Source organism: Panthera onca, chromosome X, assembly GCF_046562875.1.
Source record: "Panthera onca isolate mPanOnc1 chromosome X, mPanOnc1 haplotype 2, whole genome shotgun sequence".
NCBI lineage: Eukaryota > Metazoa > Chordata > Mammalia > Carnivora > Felidae > Panthera > Panthera onca.
In genome coordinates, this window is record NC_138357.1 from 68049826 (window position 1) to 68077088 (window position 27263).

The 27263-nt window shown below is 38.9% G+C and overlaps 1 protein-coding gene across 1 annotated transcript in view; it reads left to right on the forward strand.

Moving 5' to 3' along the window:
• The first annotated feature begins 234 nt into the window (after window positions 1-234).
• ZDHHC15 (zDHHC palmitoyltransferase 15) overlaps window positions 235-27263 on the forward strand; it is a 191191-nt gene continuing 164162 nt past the window's right edge. Inside the window, exon 1 of the mRNA XM_081793314.1 lies at window positions 235-370. Coding sequence (XP_081649440.1) covers window positions 235-370 — 136 coding nt within the window. The remainder of the gene's footprint in view (window positions 371-27263) is intronic.

Genomic DNA, 27263 nt, shown 5'->3' on the forward strand with positions numbered 1-27263 from the left:
CACCTTCCGCTCCAGGGTTGTCAGTTCCTCCTTGCCATGACTCATGCCTATTGTGCCAGGCAGGGAGCACTCTGCCCTGCAGCCTTACAGGTGGTATCGACCAGCTCGGAGAGACAGTTCCCGCCAGGCTAGGCAGTGGAGCGCCGCACAGCGCGCCTTCCCTCCTCCTAGCTGCCAGCCCAGCAATTCCAACCCAGCGCCAGCAGGCCTGCTTGGTCGATCTTCGATCCAAAGATGAGGCGCGGCTGGAAGATGGCTCTGTCCTGGGGGCTGCGGTGCTGCCGCCGAGTACTTTCCTGGGTGCCTGTGCTTGTTATCGTCCTCGTTGTGCTTTGGTCCTACTATGCCTATGTCTTTGAACTCTGCCTGGGTAAGTGGAGCTGGGCACCTAAGGTGGGGAAATTATACTTCAGCTTGTCTGTCGTACCCTTCACACTGGTGTCCCCTTCCCCTGTGTTCTTATCCCTCACATTGCGGGATTTTGTTTGTTTGTTTGTTTGTTTAGGGGAGCGTGTTGTTTGTTTTTAGCTCTCTGGAGACCTCCTCGTCTCCAACCTCTAGCTTCCCACAATATTTCTTGCACCTTCCCATGAGGGTCCTACCATGTCGCCATCGCTTCCTACCTAGGGTTTCTTACGTTATTCCCTAGCCTTACTCACAAGAATGTACTGGCTCTTTCCACTAGAGCCCCCTTTTCTCATACAGGACAACTGCTTGTGCCTGGTGTTCTCATTCCGGGGGGCTCCTACCCTACAGAATTGAGGAAACAACACACCCCATCTCGGTAAACTGCTTACACTATGAATCCTACCAATACATACAACTAGGAGCCCCACATTTTCACATTCCTTTCTACTAGGAATCCCAAAATATTTCCTGTACTCTCTTATAAGCTCTCTTTTTTCCAACACTGGAATTCATCCTTTTTCTGTGATCCTCTCACACTGGCTGAAGTACCTCACATCTTCTCCCACTTAGGGCCCCACAGTATGCCTTGTTTTATTCCACTGCGGTGTCCCGTTTTCACACAGTGAAAATGGGCCCTTTATTCTCTTTCCCTGTGGGCTTTACTGTTTTATCATCTTCTCCAATAGAATGGGAGTCCTACAATATATCTTTCCCTGTCCCCTCATTTAGAGCCCCTGATTTTATCACACTGGGGTTCCCCTTATTCTTCTGCTTTCCTCCTTTGAGGAGCATTCACTACTTTCCATTAGGGTTCCCATATTATTTTCTGACCCTTCATACCAGGCAACCTGCTTTTATCACAATATGGTCATGCCTTGTCCACTCTCTTCTCACAGTAGTGTCCTTTTTACCCTCCCACAAGGTTTTCCACAATATCTCTCATACCCCTTCAAAGGGCCACTACTTTTCTTTTGTTTTAAAGTTTATTTATTTATTCTGATAGAGATAGGGAGTGGGGGAGGGGTTGAGAGAGAGGGAGAGAGAGAATCCCAAGCAGGCTCTGCACTGTCAATGCAGAGCCCCACGTGGGGCTCCAACTCACAAACTGTGGGATCATGACCTGAGCTGAAATCCGGAGTCCAAGCCTTAACCAACCGAGCCACTCAGGCACCCGCCAAGGGCTGCTACTTTTCTTTTCTTTTTTTTTTTTTTTCTTTTTTTTTTTTTTAACGTTTTTATTTATTTTTGAGACAGAGAGAGACAGAGCGTGAACAGGGGAGGGGCAGAGAGAGGGGGAGGGGCATAGAGGGAGGGAGACACAGAATCTGAAACAGGCTCCAGGCTCTGAGCTGTCAGCACAGAGCCCGACGCGGGGCTCGAACTCACAGACCGAGAGATCATGACCTGAGCCGAAGTCGGCTGCTTAACTGACTGAGCCACCCAGGCGCCCCAGGGCTGCTACTTTTCTAATGATAATCCTGCCTTGTTATATTTTTTGAAACCTACTCCCCACCTGCTGCAGTCCTCTTTCATTGTTAGCCCTACATTTTGTCATCCTCTTTCTCTAGGGTTTTATTATTATTATTATTATTATTATTATTATTATTATTTTATCTTCCGTCTAGAGTTCCTTGTCCCCTGTCTTCTCAACCTAGGAAAACACCATCCTTTTCCACTGGGATTTGTAATATTTCCTTCTCAGTCCAATGAGAGCCTCATTTCTTGTCCCATCTCATTAGACCACCCCTTTTATAAATCTAGAGAGTCCTCTTGTACCCTATCCTGTCACATTAGGGAGCATTTCATTCCCTTTTTAGCTATCAAATGGTCCCCACAGCATATTTTATGCTTTCAAGCTCAGAATTACATATTTCCAGACACAAACCCCAACATACTAACTTGTATGTTCCCAAATTGTATTACCCAAGTCACCTATCCTTATCCCTAATGATTTTATAGTGTTATCAATTCACAATGGAGTTTTCATATTATATTCTGTCTCCTCACAACAGAGCTTCTGTTTTTCTTACAGTGAGATCTCCCCTTGCCTCTGTCCTCTCACATTGAAGAATTTCCTTCTCTTCTCAAAGGAGATTCACTAATAGTTATTGTCACTTCAGTATGAGAAATCCCACTTCTAGAACCTTTAAACTTATGTCCTGCAATCCCTAATCATTCAGTGTGAGGATCCAGTATACTTCTAATCCCTTCACACTAGGACTCTTATTTGTCCCATTGATCATCCACTCACTGCCAAGTCCTTTCAAGATTCCTTTATTTATACCAGATTCTTAAAGATGGGGTGCTGATTTGTTCAACCCCAGGACCTGACCCTACTTACAACTTCCTTCCTTACATACCTGACAAAGCAATAGTGTACTCCAGGTAGATGGGGATTAAGTAGGGAGCCAAGAGATAACTCTTTTTCCCAATATAGAACTTTCTTCTAATTAACTGTGCATGAGAGTTTGAATTTTTCACTTCTTCTTCTTAGATTTATTATGGAAAATGTAGAGAGATGTTAAGAATAAATTCAACTAGTTGCCTTTATAAATTCAAGTTTAGGCTGTTTTTCATTTTATCTCAACCTTTCTCTCAACAATAAACCTCAGCTTTATGAAGTAGTATTAAGTGGGCTGTGCAATGATTGGGAAGTTTTTCTATTCTCAGACTATTTACCATTTTGCTTTCTTGAATGATTGATTGAAGGGTTAAAAGTTCAACTCCAGAGGCACCTGGGTAGCTCAGTCACTTGAGCCTCCAACGCTTGATTTTGGCTCAGGTCATGATCTCACAGTTCATGTGATTGAGTCCTATGTTGGGCTCTGCGCTGACAGTGTGGAGCCTGCTTGGGATTCTCTCTCTCTCTCTCTCTCTCTCTCTCTCTCTGCCCCTCCCTTGCTCACAGGATCATGTTCTGTCTCTCTCAAAATAAATATATAAACTTAAAAAAAGTGTAGCTCCATTATTATACTATGGACTTTGCTCCTAAGATCAATGCCTAGTTGTTGTAAATAAATATTGTTAAATATATTTTGGAATTTTGCAGTACTGACTTACATGAGCTTTGCCAAGCAATCATTTTAAAAATTAATAATGATAATGGCTAACATTTACATAGTGCTTAATCTGTTCTAGGCAATATTCTAAGTACTGTAGATATATTAACTGTCTATATTAAATCAGTTAATCCTGACAATAACCATACAAAGGAGGTACCCCTATTGTCCCCATTTTACAGATGTGCAAACTGAGGCACAAATGACCAAACTGAGGCAAAGACCAAGTTACAATTAGTGAAAATAATCAAAGGTACCTTAGAGCTTATTTAGTTTGTTTAATTTAGCATATTTGCAGAGCACTTGTTATATGCACTGTTTTAAAAGACACACATACACACAAATTAATCCTCATAAAAACCTTATAAGGTACATACTCATTATGCCCATTTTAAAGACAAGAAAACTGAGGCACAGACATATTAAGAAAGTTGTCTAAGGTCATAGAGCTAGGAAATGACCACACTTGGATGGCAACCCAGGCAGTATGGTTCTACAGTCCATGCTTCAACCACCATGATGTCTTAACTCTCTGCCTTCTCTCAACTAATACAGAGGTCAAAACATGTGACTAATAGGCCAAATGCACCCTGCAGATGTATTTTATTTGGCCTGCACAGTGTTTTCTTAACATTTTGTATCAGTTACCATTATTTAAAAACCAGGAGAGTAAGGTAGCCTTGACTTCCAATTCTGGCTCCACCTTCATTCTATCATCTTCATTTTACAATCTCCTGAAAACTTTGTTTCAGAGAGGGTAAATCAAATCTTCCCAAAGTCAAATGTTTAGTAAATAATGGAGAATTGGATGCCAAGGATGCCTGAAACCAAAGAAAACCAACCTAATTACTAGATTTGAATTTCAATATGACTCAAAAAGTAATATTAAGGACCTAACTTCTTTCTAGAAATAGAACCTGATGTCTTTATTGTAATTTCAGGTTAGAACTGAAGCCAAAAGTGGTATTTTGTCTTATAATTTTGTCTAACAAGCTTGAATTCTGCCACTTACTAACTAGGAGACCTGAGGCAGGTTACCTAATCTTTCTCAACCACAGTTGCCTCACATGGCACCTTGCTTATAGGGTTGTTTATTCATACCACAGATACTTGCTTAGCACCTACTATATGCCATTTATAGCATTGTTGTTGTGAGATTTAAATAATATGATGTATCCAGACAACAAGCTTTGGGGTACCTAGGTGGCTCAGTCAGTTAAGCGTCTGACTTCAGCTCAGGTCATGATCTCACGGTCTGTGAGTTTGAGCCCTGTGTTGGACTCTGTGCTGACAGCTTGGAGCCTAGAGCCTGCTTCAGATTCTGTGTCTCCGTCTCTCTCTGCCCGCCGCCCCCCCCCCCACTTGTGCTCTGTCTCTCTATCACAAATAAATAAAATGTAAAAAAAAATTAAATAATATGATGTATCCTGTATGTCTTCATTGAAAAAATGTTCATTTATATCTTCTGCCCATTTTTAACTGGATTATTTGTTTTTTGGGTGTTGAGTTTTATAAGGTCCTTATATATTTTGGATACTAACCCTTTATCAGATATGTCATTTGCAAATATCCCATTCCAAAGGTTGCATTTTAGTTTTGTTGATTCTTTCCTTTGCTGTGTAGAAGCTTTTTATCTTGATGAAGAATAAACTATTGGGACTTCAATAGTTTATTTGTGCTTTTGTTTCCTTTGCCTCAGGAGATATATCTAGTAAGAAGTTGCTATGGCCAATGTCAAAGAGGTTGCCGCCTGTATCCTCCTCTAGGATTTTGATGGTTTCCTGTCTCACATGTAGGATTTGATCCATTTTGAATTCATTTTGTGTATGCCATAAGAAAATGGTCCAGTTTTATTCTTCTGCATATTGCTGTCCAGTTTTCCCAACACCCTTTGTTGAGGAGACCGTCTTTTTTCCATTGGATATTCTTTCCTGCTTTGTCAAAGATGAGTTGGCCATATAGTTGTGGGTCCATGGGTTTTCTATTCTGTTCCATTCATCTATGTGTCTATTTTTATGCCAGTACCATATTGTCTTGATCACTACAGCTTTGTAATATAACTTGAAGTCTGGAATTGTGATGCCTTTTGTTTTGCTTTTCTTTTTCAAGATTGCTTTGGCTATTGGGGTCTTTTGTGGTTCCATACAAATTTCAGGATTGTTTGTTCTCGCTCTGTGAAAAATGTTAGCAGGCACATGAAGACGCTCAATGTTACTCATCATTAGGGAGATACAAAGCAAAACTACAATAAGATATCACCTCACACCTGTCAGTATAGCTAAAATTAAGCAACACAGGAAACCACAGGTTTTGGCGAGGATGCTGAGAAAGAGGAACCCTCTTACCCTGTTGGTGGGAATGCCAACTGGTGCAGCCACTGTGGAAAATAGTATGGAAGTTCCTCAAAAAGTTAAAAATAGAACTACGATCTAGTAATTGCACTACTAGGTATTTCCCCAAAGGATACAAAAATGCACCCTGATGTTTATAGCAGCATTATCAACAATAGCCAAACTATGGAAAGAGTCCAAATATCTATCGACTAATGAATGGATAAAGAAGAAGTGGTATATATATGTTCAATGGAATATAATTCAACCATCAAAAAGAATGAAATCTTGCCATGTGCAAAGACATGGGTGGAGCTAGAGAGTATTATGCTAAGTGAAATATGTCAGAAAAAGACACATACTATATGATTTCATTCATATATGGAATTTAAGAAACAAAACAAATGAACATGGGGGAAAAGAGAGAGAGGCAAACCAAGAAACAGACTTTTAACTGTAGAGAATAAACTGAGGAGTGGTGGGTAGGGGAATGGGTTAAATGGGTGATGAGTGCTAAGGAGGGCACTAGTGTTGGGCACTGGGTATTGTATGTAAGTGGTGAATAACTATATTTTATATACATATTACATTGTATGTTAACTAACTGGACTTTAAATAAAAACTTGAAAAAATAATATGCACATTAAAGCATGTATTCCAGTTGATAGCACATTATAAGGGCTCATTAAATAGTAATCTGTTATTACTATTATGAATGAGGATATAAGGGATTCTGCTTGGCTCAGGAAAATAAGCTTAGACTTTTAGACAGTGAGAAAAGTAACAGGATCCATTTTGTAGGTAAAATTTATATAACATAAAATTAACCATCTTAAAGTGTACATTTAGTACATTTACAATGTTGCACAACCATCACTAATATCTAGTTCCAAAACATTTTCATCACCACAAAAGGATACTTCATAGGCATTAAACAGTCATTCCCCCTTCTCTCCTCCCCCTAGTCCCTACCAACCACTAATCTGTGTTCTGTCTTTATGGATTTACCTATTCTGAATGTTTCACATATATGGAATCATACAATATGTGCCCTTTTGTGTCTCGTTTCTTTCAGTTACCATAATGTTTTTGAGGCTCAACCACGTTGTAGTATGTAACAGTACCTCATTACTTTTACTGGTTGAATAATAATGCAATTGTGTATATATGCCATAGTTTATCCATCTGTTGATGGACATTTGGGTTACTTCTACCTTTTGTCCATTCTAAATAGTGCTGCTATAAACATTTGTGTACAATATTTATTTGAATACTTGTTTTCCATTCTGTTGAGTAAATACCAGAGAGAGGGGTGGAAATTGCTGGGATGTGTGTTAAATCTATGTTTAATTTTTGAGGAAGCCTCCAAATTATTTTCCACAATTTTACATTCTTACAAGTAATAAAGGAGGATTCTGATTTCTCCTCATCCTTACCTCATTCTCTCTTTTTATATATAACCATAATAGTGGGTACAAAGTGGTATCTCATGATATTGATTTGCATTTCTCTGATAATCAGTGATGATGAGAATATTTTCCTATGCTTGTTGGCCATCTGTGTATCTTTTTAAAATAAATGGCTATTTAAGTTCTTTGCCCATTTTTAAATTAGGTTTTCTTTTGTTACTGAATTGTAAGATTTCTTTGTAAATTCAAAATACTCTGTCCTTTTCAGATTAATGATCTGCACATATTTTCTCCCATTCCATGAGTTCTCTTCTCATTTTCTTTTTTTTTTAATTTTTATTTAATTTATATTTTTAATTTATATCCAAGTTAGTTAGCATATAGTGCAACAATGATTTCAGGAGTAGATTCCTTAATGCCCCTTACCCATTTAGCCCATAACCCCTCCCACAACCCCTCCAGTAACCCTCTGTTCTCCATATTTAAGAGTCTCGTAGGGTTTGTCCGCTACCCTGTTTTTATATTATTTTTGCTTCCCTTCCCTTATGTTCATCTGTTTTGTATCTTAAAGTCCTCATATGAGTGAAGTCATATGACATTTGTCTTTCTCTGACTGACTAATTTCACTTAGCGTAATACCCTCTAGTTCAACCCACATACTAGTGAATGGCAAGATTTCATTCATTTTGATTGCCGAGTAATACTCCATTGTATATGTATACCACGTTTCTTTATCCATTCATCCGTTTATAGACATTTGGGCTCTTTCCATACTTTGGCTATTGTCAGTATCATTGCTATAAACATTGGGGTGCATGTGCCCCTTTGAAACAGCACACTTGGATAAATACCTAGGAGTACAATTATGGGGTCATAGAGTAGTTCTATTCTTAACTTTTTGAGGAACCTCCGTGCTGTTTTCCAGAGGGGCTGCACCAGTATGTATTCCCACCAGCAATGCAAAAGAGATACTCTTTCTCTGCATCCTTGCCAACATCTATTGTTGCCTGAATTGTAAATGTTAGCCAATTGACAGGTGTGAGGTGGTATCTCATTGCGGTTTTGATATGTATTTTCCTGATGATGAGTGATGTTGAGCATTTTTTCATGTGTCTGTTCGCCATCTGGATATCTTCCTTGGAGAAGTGTCTATTCATGTCTTTTGCCCATTTCTTCACTGGATTCTTTGTTTCTTGGGTGTTGAGTTTGATAAGTTCTTTATATATTTTGAATACTAACCCTTCATTTGATATGTCATTTCCAAATATCTTCTCCCATTCCATTGGTTGCCTTTCAGTTTTGCTGATTGCTTCCTTCACTGTACAGAAGATTTTTATGTTAATGAGGTCCCAATAGTTCATTTTTGCTTTTGTTTCCCTTGCCCCTGGAGACGTGTTGAGTAAGAAGTTGTGGCAACCGAGGTCAAAGAGGTTTTTGCCTGCTTTCTCCTCGAGGGTTTGATGGTTTCCCATCTTACATTTAGGTCTTTCATCCATTTTGAGTTTATTTTTGTGTATAGTGTAAGGAAGTGGCCCATGTTCATTCTTCTGCATGTCGCTGTCCAGTTTTCGCAGCACCACTTACTGAAGAGACTGTCTTTGTTCCATTGAATAGTCTTTCCTGCTTTGTCAAAGATTACTTGGCCATATGTTTGTGGGTCCATTTCTGGGTTCTGTATTGTGTTGCATTGATCTGAGTGTCTGTTCTTGTGCCAGTACCATACTGTCTGGATGATTACAGCTTTGTAGTATAGCTTGAAGTCTGGAACTGTGATGCCTCCTGCTTTGATTTTTTTTCAAGATTGCTTTGGCTATTCGGGGTCTTTTCAGGTTCCATACAAATTTTAGGATTGTTTGTTCTAGCTCTGTGAATAATGCTGGTGTTACTTTGATAGGGATTGCATTGAATATGTAGATTGCTTTGGGTAGTATCAAATTTTAACAATATTTGTTCTTCCTATCCAGGAGCATGGAATCTTTTTCCATTTTTTGGTGTCTTCTTCAATTTCTTTCATAAGCTTTCTATAGTTGTCAGTGTATAGATTTTTCATCTCTTTGGTTAGATTTATTCCTAGGTATTTTATGGTTTTTTGTGCAACTGTTAATGGGATCCATTCCTTGATTTCTTTTTCTGTTGCTTCATTGTTGGTTTATAGGAATGCAACTGATTTCTGTGCACTGATTTTATATCCTGTCACTTTGCTGAATTCATCAATCAGTTCTAGCAGGTTTTTGGTGAAATCTTTTGGGTGTTCCATATAGATTATCATGTCATCTGCGAAGAGTGAAAGTTTGACCTCCTCCTGGCCAATTTGGATGCCTTTTATTTCTTTGTGTTGTCTGATTGCTGAGGCTAAGACTTCCAATATTATGTTGAATAACAGTAACAAGAGTGGACATCCCTGTCTTGTTCCTGACCTTAGGGGGAAAGCTCTCAGTTTTTCCCCATTGAGGATGATATTAGCATCGGGTCTTTCATATATGGCTTTTATGATCTCGAGATATGATCCTTCTATCCCTACTTACTTAAGGGTATTCATCAAGAAAGGATGCTGTATTTTGTCAAATGCTTTCTCTGAATCTGTTGAGAGGATCGTGTGGTTCCTGTCCTTTCTTTTATTGATGTGGTAATCACATTGATTGTTTTGTAGATACTGAACCAGCCCTGCATCCAGGTATAAGTCCCACTTAGTTTTGGTGAATATTTTTTTTAATGTATTGGATCCTGTTGGCTAATATCTTGTTGACGATTTTTGCATCCATGTTCATCAGGGAAATTGGTCTATAGTTCTCCTTTTTAGTGGGGTCTTTGTCTGGTTTTGGAATCAAGGTAATGCTGGCTTCATAGAAAGAGTTTGGAAGTTGTCCTTCCATTTCTATTTTTTGGAACAGCTTCAAGAGAATAGGTGTTAACTCTTCCTTAAATGTTTGGTAGAATTCCCCGGGAAAGCCATCTGGCCCTGGACTCTTGTGTTTTGGGAGATTTTTGATTACAATTCGATTTCTTTACTGGATATGGGTCTGTTCAAATTTTGTATTTCTTCCTGTTTCAGTTTTTGTAGTGTATATGTTTCTTGGAATTTGTCCATTTCCTTCAGATTGCCAATTTTATTGGCATATAATTGCTCATAATATTCTCTTATTAATGTGTTTTTTTTCTCTGCTGTGTTGGTTTTGATCTCTCCTCTTTCATTCTTGATTTTATTTATTTGGGTCGTTTCCTTTTTCTTATTGATCAAACTGGCTAGTGGTTTATCCATTTTGTTAATTCTTTCAAAGATCCAGCTTCTGTTTTCTTTGATCTGTTCTATTGGTTTTTTTGTTTGTTTGTTTGATTGTTTTGGTTTGGATAGCATTGATTTCTGCTCTAATCTTTATTATTTCCTGTCTTCCGCTGATTTTGGGTTTCATTTCCTGTTCTTTTTCCAGCTCTTTAAGGTGTAAGGTTAAGTTGTGTATCTGAGACCTTTCTTCCTTCTTTAGCAAGGCCAGGATTGCTATATACTTTCCTCTTATGACCGTGTTTGCTGCCTCCCAGAGGTTTTGGGTTGGAGTGTTATCATTTTCATTGGTTTCCATGTACTTTTTAATTTCCTCTTTAACTTCTTGGTTAGCCCATTCATTGCTTAGTAGGATGTTCTTTAGTCTCCAAGTATTTGTGACCTTTCCAAATTTTTTCTTGTGGTTGATTTCAAGTTTCATAGCATTCAGGTCTGAAAATATTCACAGTATGATCTCAAACTTTTTGTACTTGTTGAGGGCTTATTTGTGTCCCAGTATGTAATCTATTCTGGAGAATGTTCCATGTGTGCTGGAGAAGAATTTATATTCCACTGCTTTAGGCTGAAATATTCTGAACATATCTGTTAAGTCCATCTGGCCCAGTGTGTCATTCAAAGCCATTGTTTCCTTGTTGATTTTCTGTTTAGATGATCTGTATGTACATTGCTGTAAGTAGGTCGTTGAAGTCCCCTACTATTATGGTATTATTATCAATTAGTTTCTTTGTGATTGATTTATATATTCCAGTGCTTTCACTTTTGGAGCCTAAATGTTTACAATTGTTAGGTCTTCTTGGTGGATAGACCCCTTAATTATGATATAATGCCCTTCTTCATCTCTTGTTACAGTCTTTATTTTAAAGTCTAGATTGTCTGATATAAGTATGGTCACTCCGGTTTTCTTTTGGCGACCATTAGCATGATAGATGGTTCTCCATCCCCTTATTTTCAATCTGAAGGTGTCTTTAGGTCTAAAGTGGGTCTCTTGTGAGCAGCATATACATGGATTTTGTTTTCTTATCCATTCTGTTACCCTATGTCTTTTGATTGGAGCATTGAGTCCATGACGTTTAGAGTGAGTACTGAATGATATGAATTTATTGCCGCTATGTTTCTTGTAGAGTTGGAGTTTCTGGTGGTGTTCTCTGGTCCTTTCTAGTCTTTGTTGCTTTTGATCTTTTTTTTCCCTTGCCTTCCCCCACCTCCCCGAGAGTCCCCCTTAAAATTTCTTGCAAGGCTGGTGTAGTAGTCATGAAATCCTTTAATTCTTGTTTGTCTGGGAAACTTTTAATCTCTCCTTCTATTTTGAATGACAGCCTTGGTGGACAAATTTTTCTGATTCAGCACATTGAGTATATCCTGCCATTCCTTTCTGGTATGCCAAGTTTCTGTCGATAGGTCTGCTGTGAACCTGATCTGTCTTCCCTTATAGGTTAAAGATTTTTTTCCCTTGCTGCTTTCATGATTCTTTCCTTGCCTGAGTATTTTGTGAATTTTACTATGATATGCCTTGGTGATGGTTGGTTTTTGTTGAATCTACTGGGAGTCTTCTGTGCCTCCTGGATTTGGATGTCTGTGTCTTTCCATAGATTAGGAATGTTTTCTGCTATGATTTGCTCACATAACTCTTCTACCCCTATTTCTCTCTCTTTATCTTCTGGGACCCCTATGATTTGGATGTTATTACTTTCTCATGAATCACTGAGTTCTCTAATTGTTACATCATTCACTTTTGCCTTAGTCTCCCTCATTTTTTCTCCTTCATTATTCTCCATACATTTCTCCTCTATATCGCTGTTTTGCTGCTCTGCCTCACCCATCCTTGCCATTGTGGCATCCATTCAAGATTGCAGCTCAGTTAAAACACTTTTTATTTCATCCTGACTAGCTTTTACTTCTTTTATCTCCGGAGAGATGGATTCTAATCTATTTTCGACCCCAGTTAGTATTCTTATTATCGTGATTCTAAATTCTGCAGCGCACACTGCCTCGCCGCCCTTCCCACCCTCTTCCGTGGGCCTCTCGTCTGCGCTTGGCTCTGGAGACTCTGTTCTGCTAGTCTTCTGGCGGTTTTCTGGGTTATTTAGGCAGGTGTAGGTGGAATCTAAGTGATCAGCAGGATGCGCGGTGAGCCCTGCGTCCTCCTACGCCGCCATCTTCCCAGGATCTCTCGTGATTCTAAATTCTGGTTCAGACATTTTGCTTGTATATGTGTTGATTCAGTCCCTGGTTCTCATTTCTTCCTGCTCTTTCTTTTGTGGTGAATTCTTTCGTTTTGTCATTTTGAAGGAAAAAAAGGAATTAATAAGGTAAAAAAATTAAAATAAACTAAAAACAACACACAGACACACACATAGACACACACACACACGCACAAAACTCAAATAAGTGGTGCTACATCCTAAGTGTGTTTTGGTCTCGTTATTGAAAGGATCTTGATAGATGAGTGGAAAAAGGGGGGGGGGGAGGAAAACAAGAAAAAAAAAGGAAACATTTGAAAATTTGAGAAAATGAATACAATGAAATAGAATGAAATGATGGATGTTAAATAGAATGTGAGATATACAAAAAAGTAAAAAATATAGCAGAAGAAATAAAAATATTTGAATAATAAATTGAAAGTAAAAATAATTTTTCCTTTCTGTATTCAAGAGAAAGAAAAGAAACAAAAAAAAACAAAAAAAAAATTGAATGGATGGACCAGCAAACAGACTGAAATACGGTTGAAATTACATCGTTTCCCCTAGAAGTCAAACAATGAAGCACTTTATAATCCATAAAGTAAGCAGGCAGAGATATTTGTGGTGTTCCTGAAGAGCAAGGTTGGCCCAGTTGGGCAGGGCTTAGTGCAACTGCTCCATTCTCCACTAGATGGCTCTGCATAGCTTACTGGGGTGGATAGTTGTGGCACTTGTAGGTGTGTATGCACTTGCACGGGAAGGTGAAAATAGCATCCCCCAGCTACCCAGTCTCTAGTGTCAGACTTCTGTGCTCTCCCCAACAAGCAGTCTTGCACCCGTCCCTTGTCTCTGGCTTCCATTCATTCCTTGCTTTTACACTGTGACCAAGCTGTTCAGGTTGCCAGGCAGCACCTCCCTCCTGAGTTTTATCTCATATGCGGCTGTGTTTTCAAACCCCTCACTTTGAGGGACTTCGGCTTTGACCCACTCAGATCCTCTGGGGGAGAATCTCACCGAGCAATGGCCAGGTGCTGGCCACACCTAGGAACATTTGCGGGATGTGCTGCTGCCAATGCCCAGAGACTATGGCTGGGTACCAGCCTACCCCAGAAAAAAATCATACGATTGTATAGCAGCAACATTTCAGGGATTATGGAAAATCACAACACACATCTGGCACTAGGTTTCACCCTTAATGACATTGTTCCAGCACTGGCAAATGCGGTTGCTCTCTGGGGTCTGCTGGAACCTGGTGGCCACACAGCCTCTAACAAATGTCCTTCCAGCAGTGGAACCGCTTCTCTCTGTGTGGCCTGAGGACATCCCAGACCCCACTCTGCTCCTGGGGATTCGCCCTTCCCAACAGAACATCGCCAAGTATTGAGCTATGGAGTTTCAGACTCTGTGCTCCGCCTGTTTATAGAGTATTAATGAAGTTAAACCCTCTCCTTTCTCCTTTCTCCCTTTTTAGTTCAGTCCCTTAGGCTATTTCCACTTTTCCACTTTCTCTCCAGCTGCTTTTGGGGGGGGGGGTGCTTTCCCCATACTCTCCACCCAGCTCTGTCCTCTCTCCACAAGCAAAAACAGCTCCCTGCCCTCCAAGGCTTCTCTCTCCCCCAGTTCACCTCTCCACACCACATACCTGATGAGTTCTGTGGTTCAGGTTGTGCAGATTGTTGTGTTAATCCTCTAATCAGTTTTCTAGGTGTGCAGGATGGTTTACTGTTGATCTGGCTGTATTTCATGGATGCAAGACACAAAAAAAAAACTTCCATGCTGTTTCACCTTCTGGCTCCTCCCCTCATTTTCTTGATAGTATCATTTGATGCACAAAATTTTTAAGTTTGATAAAGTTCAATTTATTCATATTTTATTTTGTTGCCTGTGCTTTTGATGTCATTTTTAAGAATCCATTGTTAAATTCAAGGTCATAAATATTTACCCCTGTGTTTTCTTCTATAACTTTTTACCTTTATCTCTTACAGTTAGGTCTTTTATTTATTTTGAGTTAATTTTTTGTATATGGTGTGAGTTAGGAGTCCAACTTCATTCTTTAACATGTGGTTGTGCAGTGATCCCAGCACCATTAGAAGTGACTACTCTTTTCCCCATTGAATACTCTTGACATTATTGTAAATTAAACTGACCAGAGATGCATGCATTTATTTCTGGACTCTTAATTATGTTCCATTTTACCATTCATCTGTCCTCTGCGAGTACCACACTGTGTTGATTATTGTACCTTTGTCATAAACTTTGAAATCAAGAAGTGTTAGTTTTTCAACTTTATTATTTTCTTTTTAAAGACTGTTTTGGCTAGAATCTTTTGCAATTCTTCATGAATTTTAGGATCATCTTTTCCAATTCTACAAAATGGTCATTCGAGTTTTGATAAGGATTTCACTGAGTTTGTATATTGTTGTGTAGAGAATTACCATCTTAACAATATCAAGTTTTCTAACCCATGAACATGGAATGTCTTTTCATTTATTTAGTTTTTAATTACTTTCAGCAGTGTTTTGGAATTTTAAGTGTATAAGTCTTGAGCCACTTTGGTTAAATATATTCTAAGTATTTCAAAAATTTTGGTGCTATTATAAATGGAATTTTTTTAAATTTCCTTTTCTGATTGTTCACTGCTAGTGGATAGAAACAAAATTGATATGAGATGTTGATCTTGTATGCTGTAATTTTGCTGAATTTATTTATTAGCTCTAAGAGACTTTTTGTGGATTCTTTAGAATTATTTATACAGTGAGACACATCATCTGCAAATAAAGACAATTGTATTCCTTCTTTCCAATTTGGATGCTTTTTTTTTCTTTTTCTTGCCTAATTGCACTGCCTAGAAATTTCAGTACAACATTGAATAGAAATGGTAAAAACAGGCATCCTGTCTTTGTTTTTTATCTGAAGTAAAAGGCTTTTAGCCTTTTGTCATTCAGAATACTGGTAGCTGTGAGTTTTCCATAAATCTCTTTATCACGCTGAGGAACTTCCCTTCTATTCCTAGTTTCTTTTTTTTGTTTTAATTTTAATTCAAGTACAGTTAACATACAGTGTTGGGTCGCCTGGGTGGCTCAGTTGGCTAAGTGTCTGACTTCAGCTCAGGTCATGATCTCATGGTTCATGAATTCCAGCCACATCTCGGGCTCTTTGCTGACAGCCTGGAGCCTTTGGATTCTGTCTCCCTCTCTCTCTGCCCCTCCTCCACTTGTACTCTGTCTCTCTCTCTCAAAAATAAACATTATTTTTTTTTTAATACAGTGTTATATTACTTTCAGGTGTATAGTATAGTGATTCAACAATTCTAAACTTTACTCAGTGCTCATCATGATGAGTGTACTCTTTAATCCTCATCACCTAGTATTTCACCTGTCCCATCACCAACCTCCCCTCTGGTAACCACCAGTTTGTTCTGTATGGTTAAGAGTCTGTTTGGGGCACCTGGGTGGCTCAGTTCGTTAAGTGTCTGAGTTTGGCTCAGGTCATTTATCATGGTTTGTGAGTTCGAGTTCCACGTTGGGCTCTGTGCAGACAGCTTGGAGCCTGGAGCCTGCTTCGGATTCTGTGTCTTCCTCTCTCTACCCCTCCCCAGCTCATGCTCTGTCTCTCTCAAAAATAAATAAACATTAAAAATTTTTTTTCAAAAAGAGTGTTTCTTGGTTTGTCTCCTTCTCTCTCTTTTCCTTTGCTTATTTGCTTTGTTTTTAAATTCTACATATGAGTGAAATAATATGGTATTTGTCTATCTCTGACTTATTTCGCTTTGCATTATACTCTCTACCTCCATCCATTTTGTTGCAGATGGCAAGACTTAATTCTTATTTATGGCTGAAAAATATTCTATTATATATGTTTGTGTGTATACATATATATAATCTCACATCACATCTTCTTTATCCATTCGTCTATCGATTAACACGTGGGCTGCTTCCATAATTTGGTTATTATAAATAATGCTGCAGTAAACATAGGAGTGAAAGTATCCCTTTGAATTAGTTTTGTTTTGTTTTTTTTTCATTTGGGGGATAAATAACAAGTAGTGCTATTACTGGATCATAGGATAGATCTGTTATCACTTTTTGAAGAACCTCCATACTGGATAAAGACCTAAATGTGAGACCTGATACCATAAAAATCCTAGAAGAGAGCAGTCAGTAATTTCTCTGACATCAGCCATAGCAAAAATTGTTTAGATCTGTTTCCTGAGGCAAGGGAAATAAAAGCAAAAATTAACGATTGGGACTTCATCAAAATAAAACCTTCTGCATAGTGAAGAAAACAATCAACAAAACTGAAAGGCAACTTACTGAATGGGAGAAGGTATTTGCAAATGACATATCCGATAAAGGGGTTTCTATCCAAAATATATACAGAACTGATACAACTCAACAGCAAAAAACAAATAATTCAAATAAAAATGAGCAGAAGACATGAACAGACATTTATCCAAACAAGACATCTAGATGGCAAACAGACACCTGAAAAGATGAACAACATCATTCATCATCAGGGAAATACAAATCAAAACCACAATGTGATATTACCTTACACCTGTCAGAATGGCTAAAACAAAAAACACAAGAAACAACAAGTGTTGAACAGGATGTGGAGAAAAAGGAAACATCATGCACTATTCCTAGTTTCTTGAGCATTTAAAAAAATTTTTTTATGTTTGTTTACTTTTGAGAGAAAGAGAGACAAAGTATTAGCAGGGGAAGGGCAGAGAGAGAGGGAGACACAGAATCCGAAGGAGGCTCCAGGCTCTGACCTGTCAGCACAGAGCCCGATGTGGGGCTTGAACTCACAAACCTTGAGATCATGACCTCAGTTGGACGCTTAACCAACTGAGCCACCCAGGCACCCCAAGCATTTTTTATTCATGAAAGTTTGTGGTATATTGTCAAATGATTTTCCAGCATCAATTAAGATTATTGTATATTTTTTACTTTGTTATATTAATGTAGTATAGTATATGATTGATTTTCATATTGTGAAGCAGGCTTACATTTCTTGGATACATCTCACTTGATCATGACGTATAATCCTCTAATATGCTGCTGAATTTGGTTGGCTAGTAATTGTTTCAGTAGTCTTACATCTATAATCATGAGTTATTTGTATGTCATTTTCTTTTCTTGTGATGTCTTTATCACCACAAGTATGAGGATAATGCTGGTGTCATAGAATAAGTAAGGCAGTGTTCTCTCCTCAATTTCATGTAGGAGTTTGAAAAGGATTGGTGTTTATTCTTCTTTAAATATGTGGTATAAATGGAATAGAATAGAGAACCCAGAAATGGACCCACAAATATATTGCCAACTAATCTTTGACAAAGCAGGAAAGAATATCCAATGGAAAAAGATAGTCTCTTCAGCAAATAGTGTTGGAAAAACTGGACAGAGACATGCAGAAGAATGAAACTGGACCACTTTCTTACACCATACACACAAAAAAAATTCAAAATGGATGAAAGACCTAAAGAAAAGATAGGAAGCCATCAAAATCCTATGGGAGAACACAAGCAGCAACCTCTTTGACCCCAGCTGCAAATTCTTACTTGACATGTTTCTGAAGGCAGGCAAAATAAAAGCAAAAATGAACTAATGGAACCTCATCAAGAAAAAAAGCTTTTGCACAGCAAAGGAAACAATCAACAAAAGTGAAAGGCAACTAATGGAATGGGAGAAGATATTTGCAAGTGACACATCAGATAAAGGGTTACTACCAAAATCTATAAAGAACTTACCAAATTCAACACCTGAAAAACATATAGTCCAGTGACGAAATGAGCAGAAGACAGGAATTCACACTTTTCCAAAGAAGACATCCAGATGGCAAACAGACAAATGAAAAGATGCTCAACATCACTCATCATCAGGGAAATACAAATCAAAACCACATAGAGATTCCACCTCACACTGGTCAGAGTGCCTAAAATTAACTCAGGAAACACTAGATGTTGACAAGGATGTGGAGAAAAGGGGAATGCTCTTGCACTGTTGGTGGGAATGCAAACTGGTGGAGACACTCTGGAAAACAGTGTGGAGGTTCATCAAAAAATTAAAAATAGGATTACCCTACAACCCAGCAATAGCACTACTAGGAATTTATCCAAAGGATAGGAGTGCTGATACGTAGGGGCACATGTACTCCAATGTTTATAGCAGTGCTATCAACAATAGCCAAATTATTGAAAGAGCCCAACTGATGTGGTATATATATTCATCAACTGATGAATGGATAAAGAAGTTGTGGTATATATATATATATATATATATATATATATATATATATATATACACACATACATACATACACACACACACACACACACACACACACACACACACACACATATATATACATACACACAAGGGAATACTACTTGGTGATAAAAAAGAATGAAATCTTGTCATTTCCAACAACGTGGATGGAACTGGAAGGTATTATGCTAATTGAAATAAGTCAGTTAGAGAAAGATATCATATGATTTTACTCATATGTGGAATTTGAGAAACTTAACAGAAGACCAGGGGAAGGGAAGAAACCATAAGCTACATACAGTGAGGGAGGCAAACCATAGGAGACTCTTAAATACAGAGAACAAATTTAGGGTTGATGGGGGTAGGGAAAATGGGTGATGGGCACTGAGGAGGGCACTTGTTGGGATGAGCAGTGGGTGTTCTATGTAAGTAATGAATCATGGGAATCTACTTCTGAAACTGAGACTACTGTGTAAGCTAACTGGACAAAAACTAAAATAGATAGATAGATAGATAGATAGATAGATAATGTGCAATTCACCAGTGAAGCTATATGATCTTGGAATTTCTTTGTTGGGAGGTTTTTGATTACTGATTCAATCTTTTTACTTGTTAAAAGTCTGCTTATATTTTCTTTTACTTCCTGAGTCAATTTTGGTGGTTTCTGTGTTCTTAAATTTGTCCATTTCATCTAGGTTATCCAATTTGTTGGCATGTAATTTTCCTACTATTCTGTTATAATCCATTCTATTAGGCAAATTCTTTCTTACTATCATCACATTCATCTCTGATATTAGTAACTTTAGTCATCTATCTTCTTGTTCTGGCTAAAGGTTTGTCAATTTTGTCGATTTTTTTTAAAGGACCCAGCTTTCACTTTCATTGATTCTATTTTTTTGTGTTCTCTATTTTGTGTTTCTCAAGTCTATTCTTTTTTATATATATGTAATTTATTGTCAAATTGGTTTGCATACAACACCAAGTGCTCATCCCAACAGGTGCCGCCCTCAGTGCCCATCACCCACTCTCCCCTCTCCCCCACTCCCCATCAATCCTCAGTTTGTTCTCAGTTTTCAAGTGTCTCTTATGGTTTGCCTCCTTCCCTCTCTGTAACTTCTTTTTCCTCCTTCACCTACCCCATGGTCTTCTGTTGAGTGTCTCAGGATCCACATAAGAGTGAAAACAAATGGTATCTGTCTTTCTCTGTCTGACTTATTTCACATAGCATAACACTCTCCATTTCCAACCAGGTTGCTACAAATGGCCAGATTTCTTTCTCATTGCCAAGTACTAGTCCATTGTATGAATAAACCACAATTTCTATATCCATTCATCAGTTGATGGACATTCAGGCTCCTTCCATAATTTGGCTATTGTTAAAAGTGCTGGTATAAACATTGGGGTACAAGTGCCCCTATGCATCAGCACTCCTATATCCTTTGGGGAGATTCCTAGCTGTGCTATTGTTGGGTCATAGGGTAGCTCTACTTTTAATTTTTTTTTAATTTTTTTTAACGTTTTATTTATTTTTGAGACAGAGAGAAACAGAGCATGAACGGGGGAGGGGCAGAGAGAGAGGGAGACACAGAATCGGAAGCAGGCTCCAGGCTCTGAGCCATCAGCCCAGAGCCTGACGCGGGGCTCGAACTCACGGACCGTGAGATCGTGACCTGAGCTGAAGTCGGACGCTCAACCGACTGAGCCACCCAGGCGCCCCTCTACTTTTAATTTTTTGAGGAACCTCCACACTGTTTTCCAGAGTGGCTGCACCAGTTTGCATTCCCACCAACAGTACAAGAGGGTTCCCATTTCTCCACATCCTCTCCAGCATCTATAGTCTCCTGATTTGTTCATTTTGGCCACTCTGACTGGCGTGAGGTGATATGTCAGTGTGGTTTTGATTTGTATTTCCCTGATGAGGAGTGATGTTGAGCATCTTTTCATGTGCGTGTTGGCCATCTGGATGTCTTCTTTAGAGAAGTGTCTATTCATGTCTTCTGCCCATTTCTTCACTGGGTTATTTGTTTTTTGGGTGTGGAGTTTGGTGAGTTCTTTATAGATTTTGGATACTATCCCTTTGTCCGATATGTCATTTGCAAATATTTTTTCCCATTCCGTTGGTTGTCTTTTAGTTTTGTTGATTGTTTCCTTTGTAATGCAGAAGCTTTTTATCTTCATGAGGTCCCAGTAGTTCATTTTTGCCTTTAATTCCCTTGCCTTTGGGGATTTGTCAAGTAAGAAATTGCTGCGGCTGAGGTCAGAGAATTTTTTTCCTGTTTTATCCTCTAGGATTTTGATAGTTTCCTGTCTCACATTCTGGTCCTTTATCCATTTTGAGTTTATTTTTGTGAATGATGTCAGAAAGTGGTCTAGTTTCGTTGTTCTGCATGTTGCTGTCCAGTTCTCCCAGCAACATTTGTTAAAGAGACTTTCTTTATTCCATGGATTTCTTTCCTGCTTTGTCAATGATTAGTTGCCCATACTTTTGTGGGTCCAATTCTGGAGTTTCTATTCTATTCCATTGGTCTGTGTGTCTGCTTTTGTGCCAATACCATGCTGTCTTGATGATTTCAGCTTTGTAGTAGAGGCTAAGGTCTGGGATTGTGATGCCTCCCGCTTTGGTCTTCTTCAATATTACTTTGCCTATTCGGGGTCTTTTGTGGTTCCATATGGATTTTAGGATTGCTTGTTCTAGCTTCGAGAAGAATGCTGGTGCAATTTTGATTGGGATTGCATTGAATTCGTAGATAGCTTTGGGTAATATTGATATTTTAATAATATGTATTCTTCCAATCCATGAGCACGGAATGTTTTTCCATTTCTTGGTATCTTCTTCCATTTCCTTCATAAGCTTTCTATAGTTTTCAGCATACAGATCTTTTACATCTTTCCTTAGGCTTATTCCTAGGTATTTTATGGTTCTTGGTGCAATTGTGAATGGGATCAGTTTCTTTATTTGTCTTTCAGTTGTTTCATTATTGGTGTATAAAAATGCACCTGATTTCTGTACATTAATTTTCTATCCGATGACTTTGCTGAATTCATGTATCAGTTCTAGCAGACTTTTGGTGGAGTCTATCAGATTTTCTATGTATAATATCATGTCATCTGCAAAAAGTGAAAGCTTGACTTCATCTTTGCCAATTTTGATGCCTTTGATTTCCTTTTGTTGTCTGATTGCTGATGCTAGCACTTCCAACACTATGTTAAAGAACAGCGGTGAGAATGGGCATCCCTGTCGTGTTCCCTGATCTCAGGGAGAAAGCTCTCAGTTTTTCCCCATTGAGGGTGATATTAGCTGTGGGCTTTTCAGAAATGGCTTTTATGATCTTTAAGTATGTTCCTTCTATCCCAACTTTCTCGAGGGTTTTTATTAAGAAAGGATGACGAATTTTGTCAAATGCTTTTTCTGCCTCCACTGGCAGGATCTTATGGTTCTTTTCTTTCATTAAGGTAATGTATCAGATTGATTTGCGAATGTTGAACCATCCCTGCAACCCAGGAATTAATCCCACTGGATCATGGTGAATAATTCTTTTTATATGCTGTTGAATTCGATTTGCTAGTATCTTGTTGAGAATTTTTGCATCCATATTCATCAGGGATATTGGCCTGTAGTTCTCTTTATTTGCTGGGTCTCTGTCTGGTTTGGGAATCAAAGGAATGCTGGCTTCATACAATGAGCCTGGAAGTTTTCCTTCCCTTTCTATTTGTTGGAATAGTTTGAGAATGTTTTAAATCTCTGCTTTAAATGTCTGCTAGAATTCTCCAGGGAAGCCATCTGGCCCTGGACTTTTAATTGTTGGGAGATTTTTGATAACTGATTCAATTTTCTCTGGTTATGGGTGTGTTCAAGTTTTCTATTTCTTCCTGTTTGAGTTTTGGAAATGGGTGGGTGCTTAGGAAATTGTCCATTTCTTCCAGGTTGTCCATTTTTTTTGGCATATTATTTTCCATAGTATTCCCTGATAATTGCTAGTATTTCTGAGGGGTTGGTTGTAACAATTCTATTTTCCTTCATGATTATATGTATTTGGGTCCTCTCCATTTTCTTTTTGAGAAGCCTGGATAGAGGTTTATCAATTTTGTTTATTTTTTCAAAAACCAACTCTTGGTTTCATTGATCTCTCTACTGGTTTTTACATTCTATATTGTTTATTTCTGTTCTGATCTTTATTATTTCTCTTCTTCTGCTGAGTTTGGGGTATCTTTGATGTTCTGCTTCTATTTCTTTTAGGTGTGCTGTTAGATTTTGTATTTGGGATTTTTCTCATTTCTTGAGATAGGCCTGGATTGCGATGTATTTTCCTCTCAGGACTGCCTTCGCTGCATACCGAAGTGTTTGGATTGTTGTATTTTCATCTTCATTTGTTTCCATATATTTTTTAATTTCTTCTCTAATTGCCGGGTTGACCCATTCATTCTTTAGTAGGGTGTTCTTCAACCTCCATGCTTTTGGAGGTTTTCCACACTTTTTCCTGTGGTTGATTTCAAGTTTCATAGCATTGTGGTCTGAAAGTGTGCATGGTATGATCTCAATTCTTGTATACTTATGAAGGGCTGTTTTGTGACCCAGGATGTGATCTATCTTGGAGAATGTTCCATGTGCACTCCAGAAGAAAGTATATTCTGCTTCTTTGGGATACAGAGTTCTAAATATATCTGTCAAGTCCTTGTGATCCAATGTATCATTCAGGGCCCTTGTTTCTTTATTGATCTTGTGTCTAGATGATCTATCCATTGTTGTAAGTGTAGTATTAAAGTCCCCTGCAATTACCACAGTCTTATCAATAAGTTTGCTTATGTTTGTGATTGTTTTATATATTTGGGGGCTCCCGTATTCGGCACATAGACATTTATAATTGTTAGCTCTTCCTGGTGGATAGACCCTGTAATTATTATATAATGCCCTTCTTCATCTCTTATTACAGCCTTTAACTTAAAGTCTAGTTTGTCTGATATAAGTATGTGTACTCCAACTTTCTTTTGACTTCCAGTGGCATGATAGATAGTTCTCCATCTCCTAACTTTCAGTGTGACGGTATCCTTCAGGTCTAAAATGATTCTGTTGTAGACAGCAAATAGATGAGTCTTTTTTTTTTTATCTATTCTGATACCCTATGTCTTTATGTTGGATCATTCAGTGTTATTATATAAAGATATGGGTTTAGAGTCATTGTGATATCTGTAGATTTCATGCTTGTAGTGGTGTCCCTGGTACCTGTGGTCCTTGCTACGTATCACTCACAGAGTCCCCCTTAGGATCTCTTGTAGGGCTTGTTTAGTGGTGATAACTTCCTTCAGTTTTTGTTTGCTTGGGAAAACCTTTATCCTTCCTATTCTGAATGACAGACTTGCTGGGTAAATGATTCTTGTCTGCAGATTTTTTCTTTCATCACATTGAAGATTTCCTGTCATTCCTTTCTTGCATGCCAAGTTTCAGTAGATAGGTCTGCTACTACCCTTTTGTGTCTACCTTTGTATGTTAAGGGCCATTTATCCCTAGCTGCTTTCAGAATTCTCTCTTTATCCTTGTATTTTGCCAGTTTCAGTATGATATGTCACGCAGAAGATTGATTCAAGTTACGTCTGAAGGGAGTTCTCTGTGCCTTTTGAATTTCATTGTCTGTTTCCTTCCCCAGATCAGGGAAGTTCTCAGGTATTATTTGTTCAAGTACACCTTCAGCCCCTTTCTCTCTCTTCCTCCTCTGGAATTCCTATGATATGGATATTATTCCGTTTGATTGCATCACTTTAGCTCTCTAATTCTTCCCTTGAACTCCTGGATTTTTTTTTATGTCTCTTTTTCTCAGCTTCCTCTCTTTCCATAATTTTGTCTTCTATTTCACCTATTCTCCCCTCTGCCTCTTCAATCCACATTGTGGCCCCATCATTTTATTTCGCACCTCATTTATAGCATTTTTAAATTTCTCATGACTATTTCTTAGACCCTTGATCTCAGTAGCAATAGATTCTCTGCTGTCCTCTATACTTTTTTCAAGCCCAGCAATTAATTTTTTGGCTATTATTCTAAATTCTTGTTCCATTATATTGCTTAAATCAGTTTTGATACATTCGTTAGCTGTCGCTTCTTACTGGTATTTCTTTTGAGGAGAATTCCTCCGTTTCATCAGTTTTGCTAGTTTTCTGTCCCTTATGCATTTTAAAAGCTTGTTGTGTGCTCTGCGCCTGCAAGCACTGCTGTATTAAAAGAGGGTCATACACTGTCCAGGGCCAGGCCCTTCAGGAGGTGTTTTTTTCGGATATTGTTACTTGCTGTCTGTTGTTATGCCTTTGTTTATTTTATTACCCTACTCGTAGTGGTATTTTGGACCCTCCACCGGGTATGCTTTGATTTTCCTTGGAGTAACCCTGTAAGGGAAAACAGATAGACAAACAGGAGACAAAAACATGCAAACACACAAACAAACAAAAACAAAAAACTAAAGACTGAAAACAAAAAAAAAACACAAAAACACTGACTACATGTAAAGAAGAGGGTGGAGGTGGTGCTGATAGAAAAACACATATAAAGAGAGAAATGACAGGAATGGAGGGGGGGAGAAAAAGTAAACATTGATTAGGCAGAGAGACTAAAAGGCTTAATCCAGAGAGAGAGAAAGGAAAAAGAAGGCGGGGAAAATGAAATGAAGATAAAGTTACCCAGACAGAGATACTATATGGCTTGATTATCCCAGAGAGAGAAAGGTGTGGATTAAGGCAATGGATTAAATATGCCTGTTTAGAAAGTCCAATAACCAGAGTAACCAGCCTAGGGGAGGGAAGAGATAAGGAATAGAAATGGGGCAGGGGGAGAATATATCTCTATATCCAGAATTGACCCAGAGTTAACTCAGGCAATGCTGTATCACTTGTCAGGAGTAGCTGTCCCAGGGTCTGTGCCACTCTGTGGATACGCAGTTACCCAGTGCAAAGGGGCATGTTTTGGTGTAATCTGGACCCACCTCCACTATGGGCTCTGGGAGTGATCCCTGAGGCCCCGCCTTGGTGCGGCTTGGAGGGAATGGTGATTCCCCAGTCTCTACTCCACAGAGCCAGAACCGTTGGACTCAGTTTGAGTCGTCCTCATTGTTCCATGGGCACAGGTGGGGAAGTCCTTCTCTCTTCACCCACTCCCCTGACCCTGCACTTGGGTAGGATTCAAAGTCCTGCTCCATGTGCTCTGGCACTGGGGAAGTGCCTCTCAGTGTGGCAATATGTGGTCCTGGCTGGCTTTTTCTGTGCCGCTGCACTTCAAGGAGGACATCTTTCTCCTACTGTGGAATGAGAGCCACCGCCATCGCTGCCATGAGCCCCAGGGTGATGGACACCGGCAGGCTTTGTCTTTTTTCACAGCACTCCAAGCACATGGCCACCTTTTCCTCCTACAGACTGCACCCTTGGTACAGTCACTAGGCCCGGGGGTGGTGGTTGCAGGCAGTTTCTGTACTATCACGCAGCCCTCCAGGGAGGGAACCACTTTTCCAATTGTGGACTGAGCCCCTGACCTACCACTGTACCCAGGACCCTGGCTCCCTTCCTCCCCAGGTGCGTGAACAGGGAGCCGGCTCCAGTCTGAAGAAAGCCCCACAGTTAGAGATCGGATCCCTCTCAGTCTCAGTCCCAGGTCTTTCTCCTGTCCACATATGGTCCTACAAATCCCTAGCCACTCTTTCTCTTCCCTTCATCTCTCCGCAGAAGGGGGATCCTCCCCTCCATGCCCACGTGGACTTTTTTTTATCTCCCCCAGTTCGCCATCACCCACCTTTTTTTTTTTTTTTTTTTTCTTCAGCTTTCCCATTTTCTTCCCAGTAGATTCAGTCTCTTTTCCTCCAAGGCTCTGGTGTTTAAAGTCCTTTGGCTTCTACACTTTGTTGAGAGACATGGGAAGTATGGATTCCCCCTACTTCTCCACCATGTTGGCCCCTCCCCAAGTCTATTCCTTATTATATCTTTCCTTCTGCTATCTTTTAATTTAGTTTGCTCTTCTGTTTTAGTTCCTTAATGTGTAAAGTAAGTTCATTGATTTGAGATTATTTCCTTTAATAATGTAAGCATTTAAAGCCATCAATTTCTCTGAGTACTGCTTTCACTGTATCCTATAGGATTTGGTATGTTGTGTTTATGTATTCATTCATCTCAAAGCATATTCTATTTTTGCTTGTAATTTATTCTTTGATCCATTGATTAAAAGTGTATCTTTTTAGCAAACATAAACTTAAATTGTTTTTAATGTTTTTATTTTATTTTTGAGAGAGAGAAAGACAGAGTGCAAGCAGGGGAGGGGCAGAGAGAAAGGGAGGCACAGAATCTGAAGCAGGGTGCAGG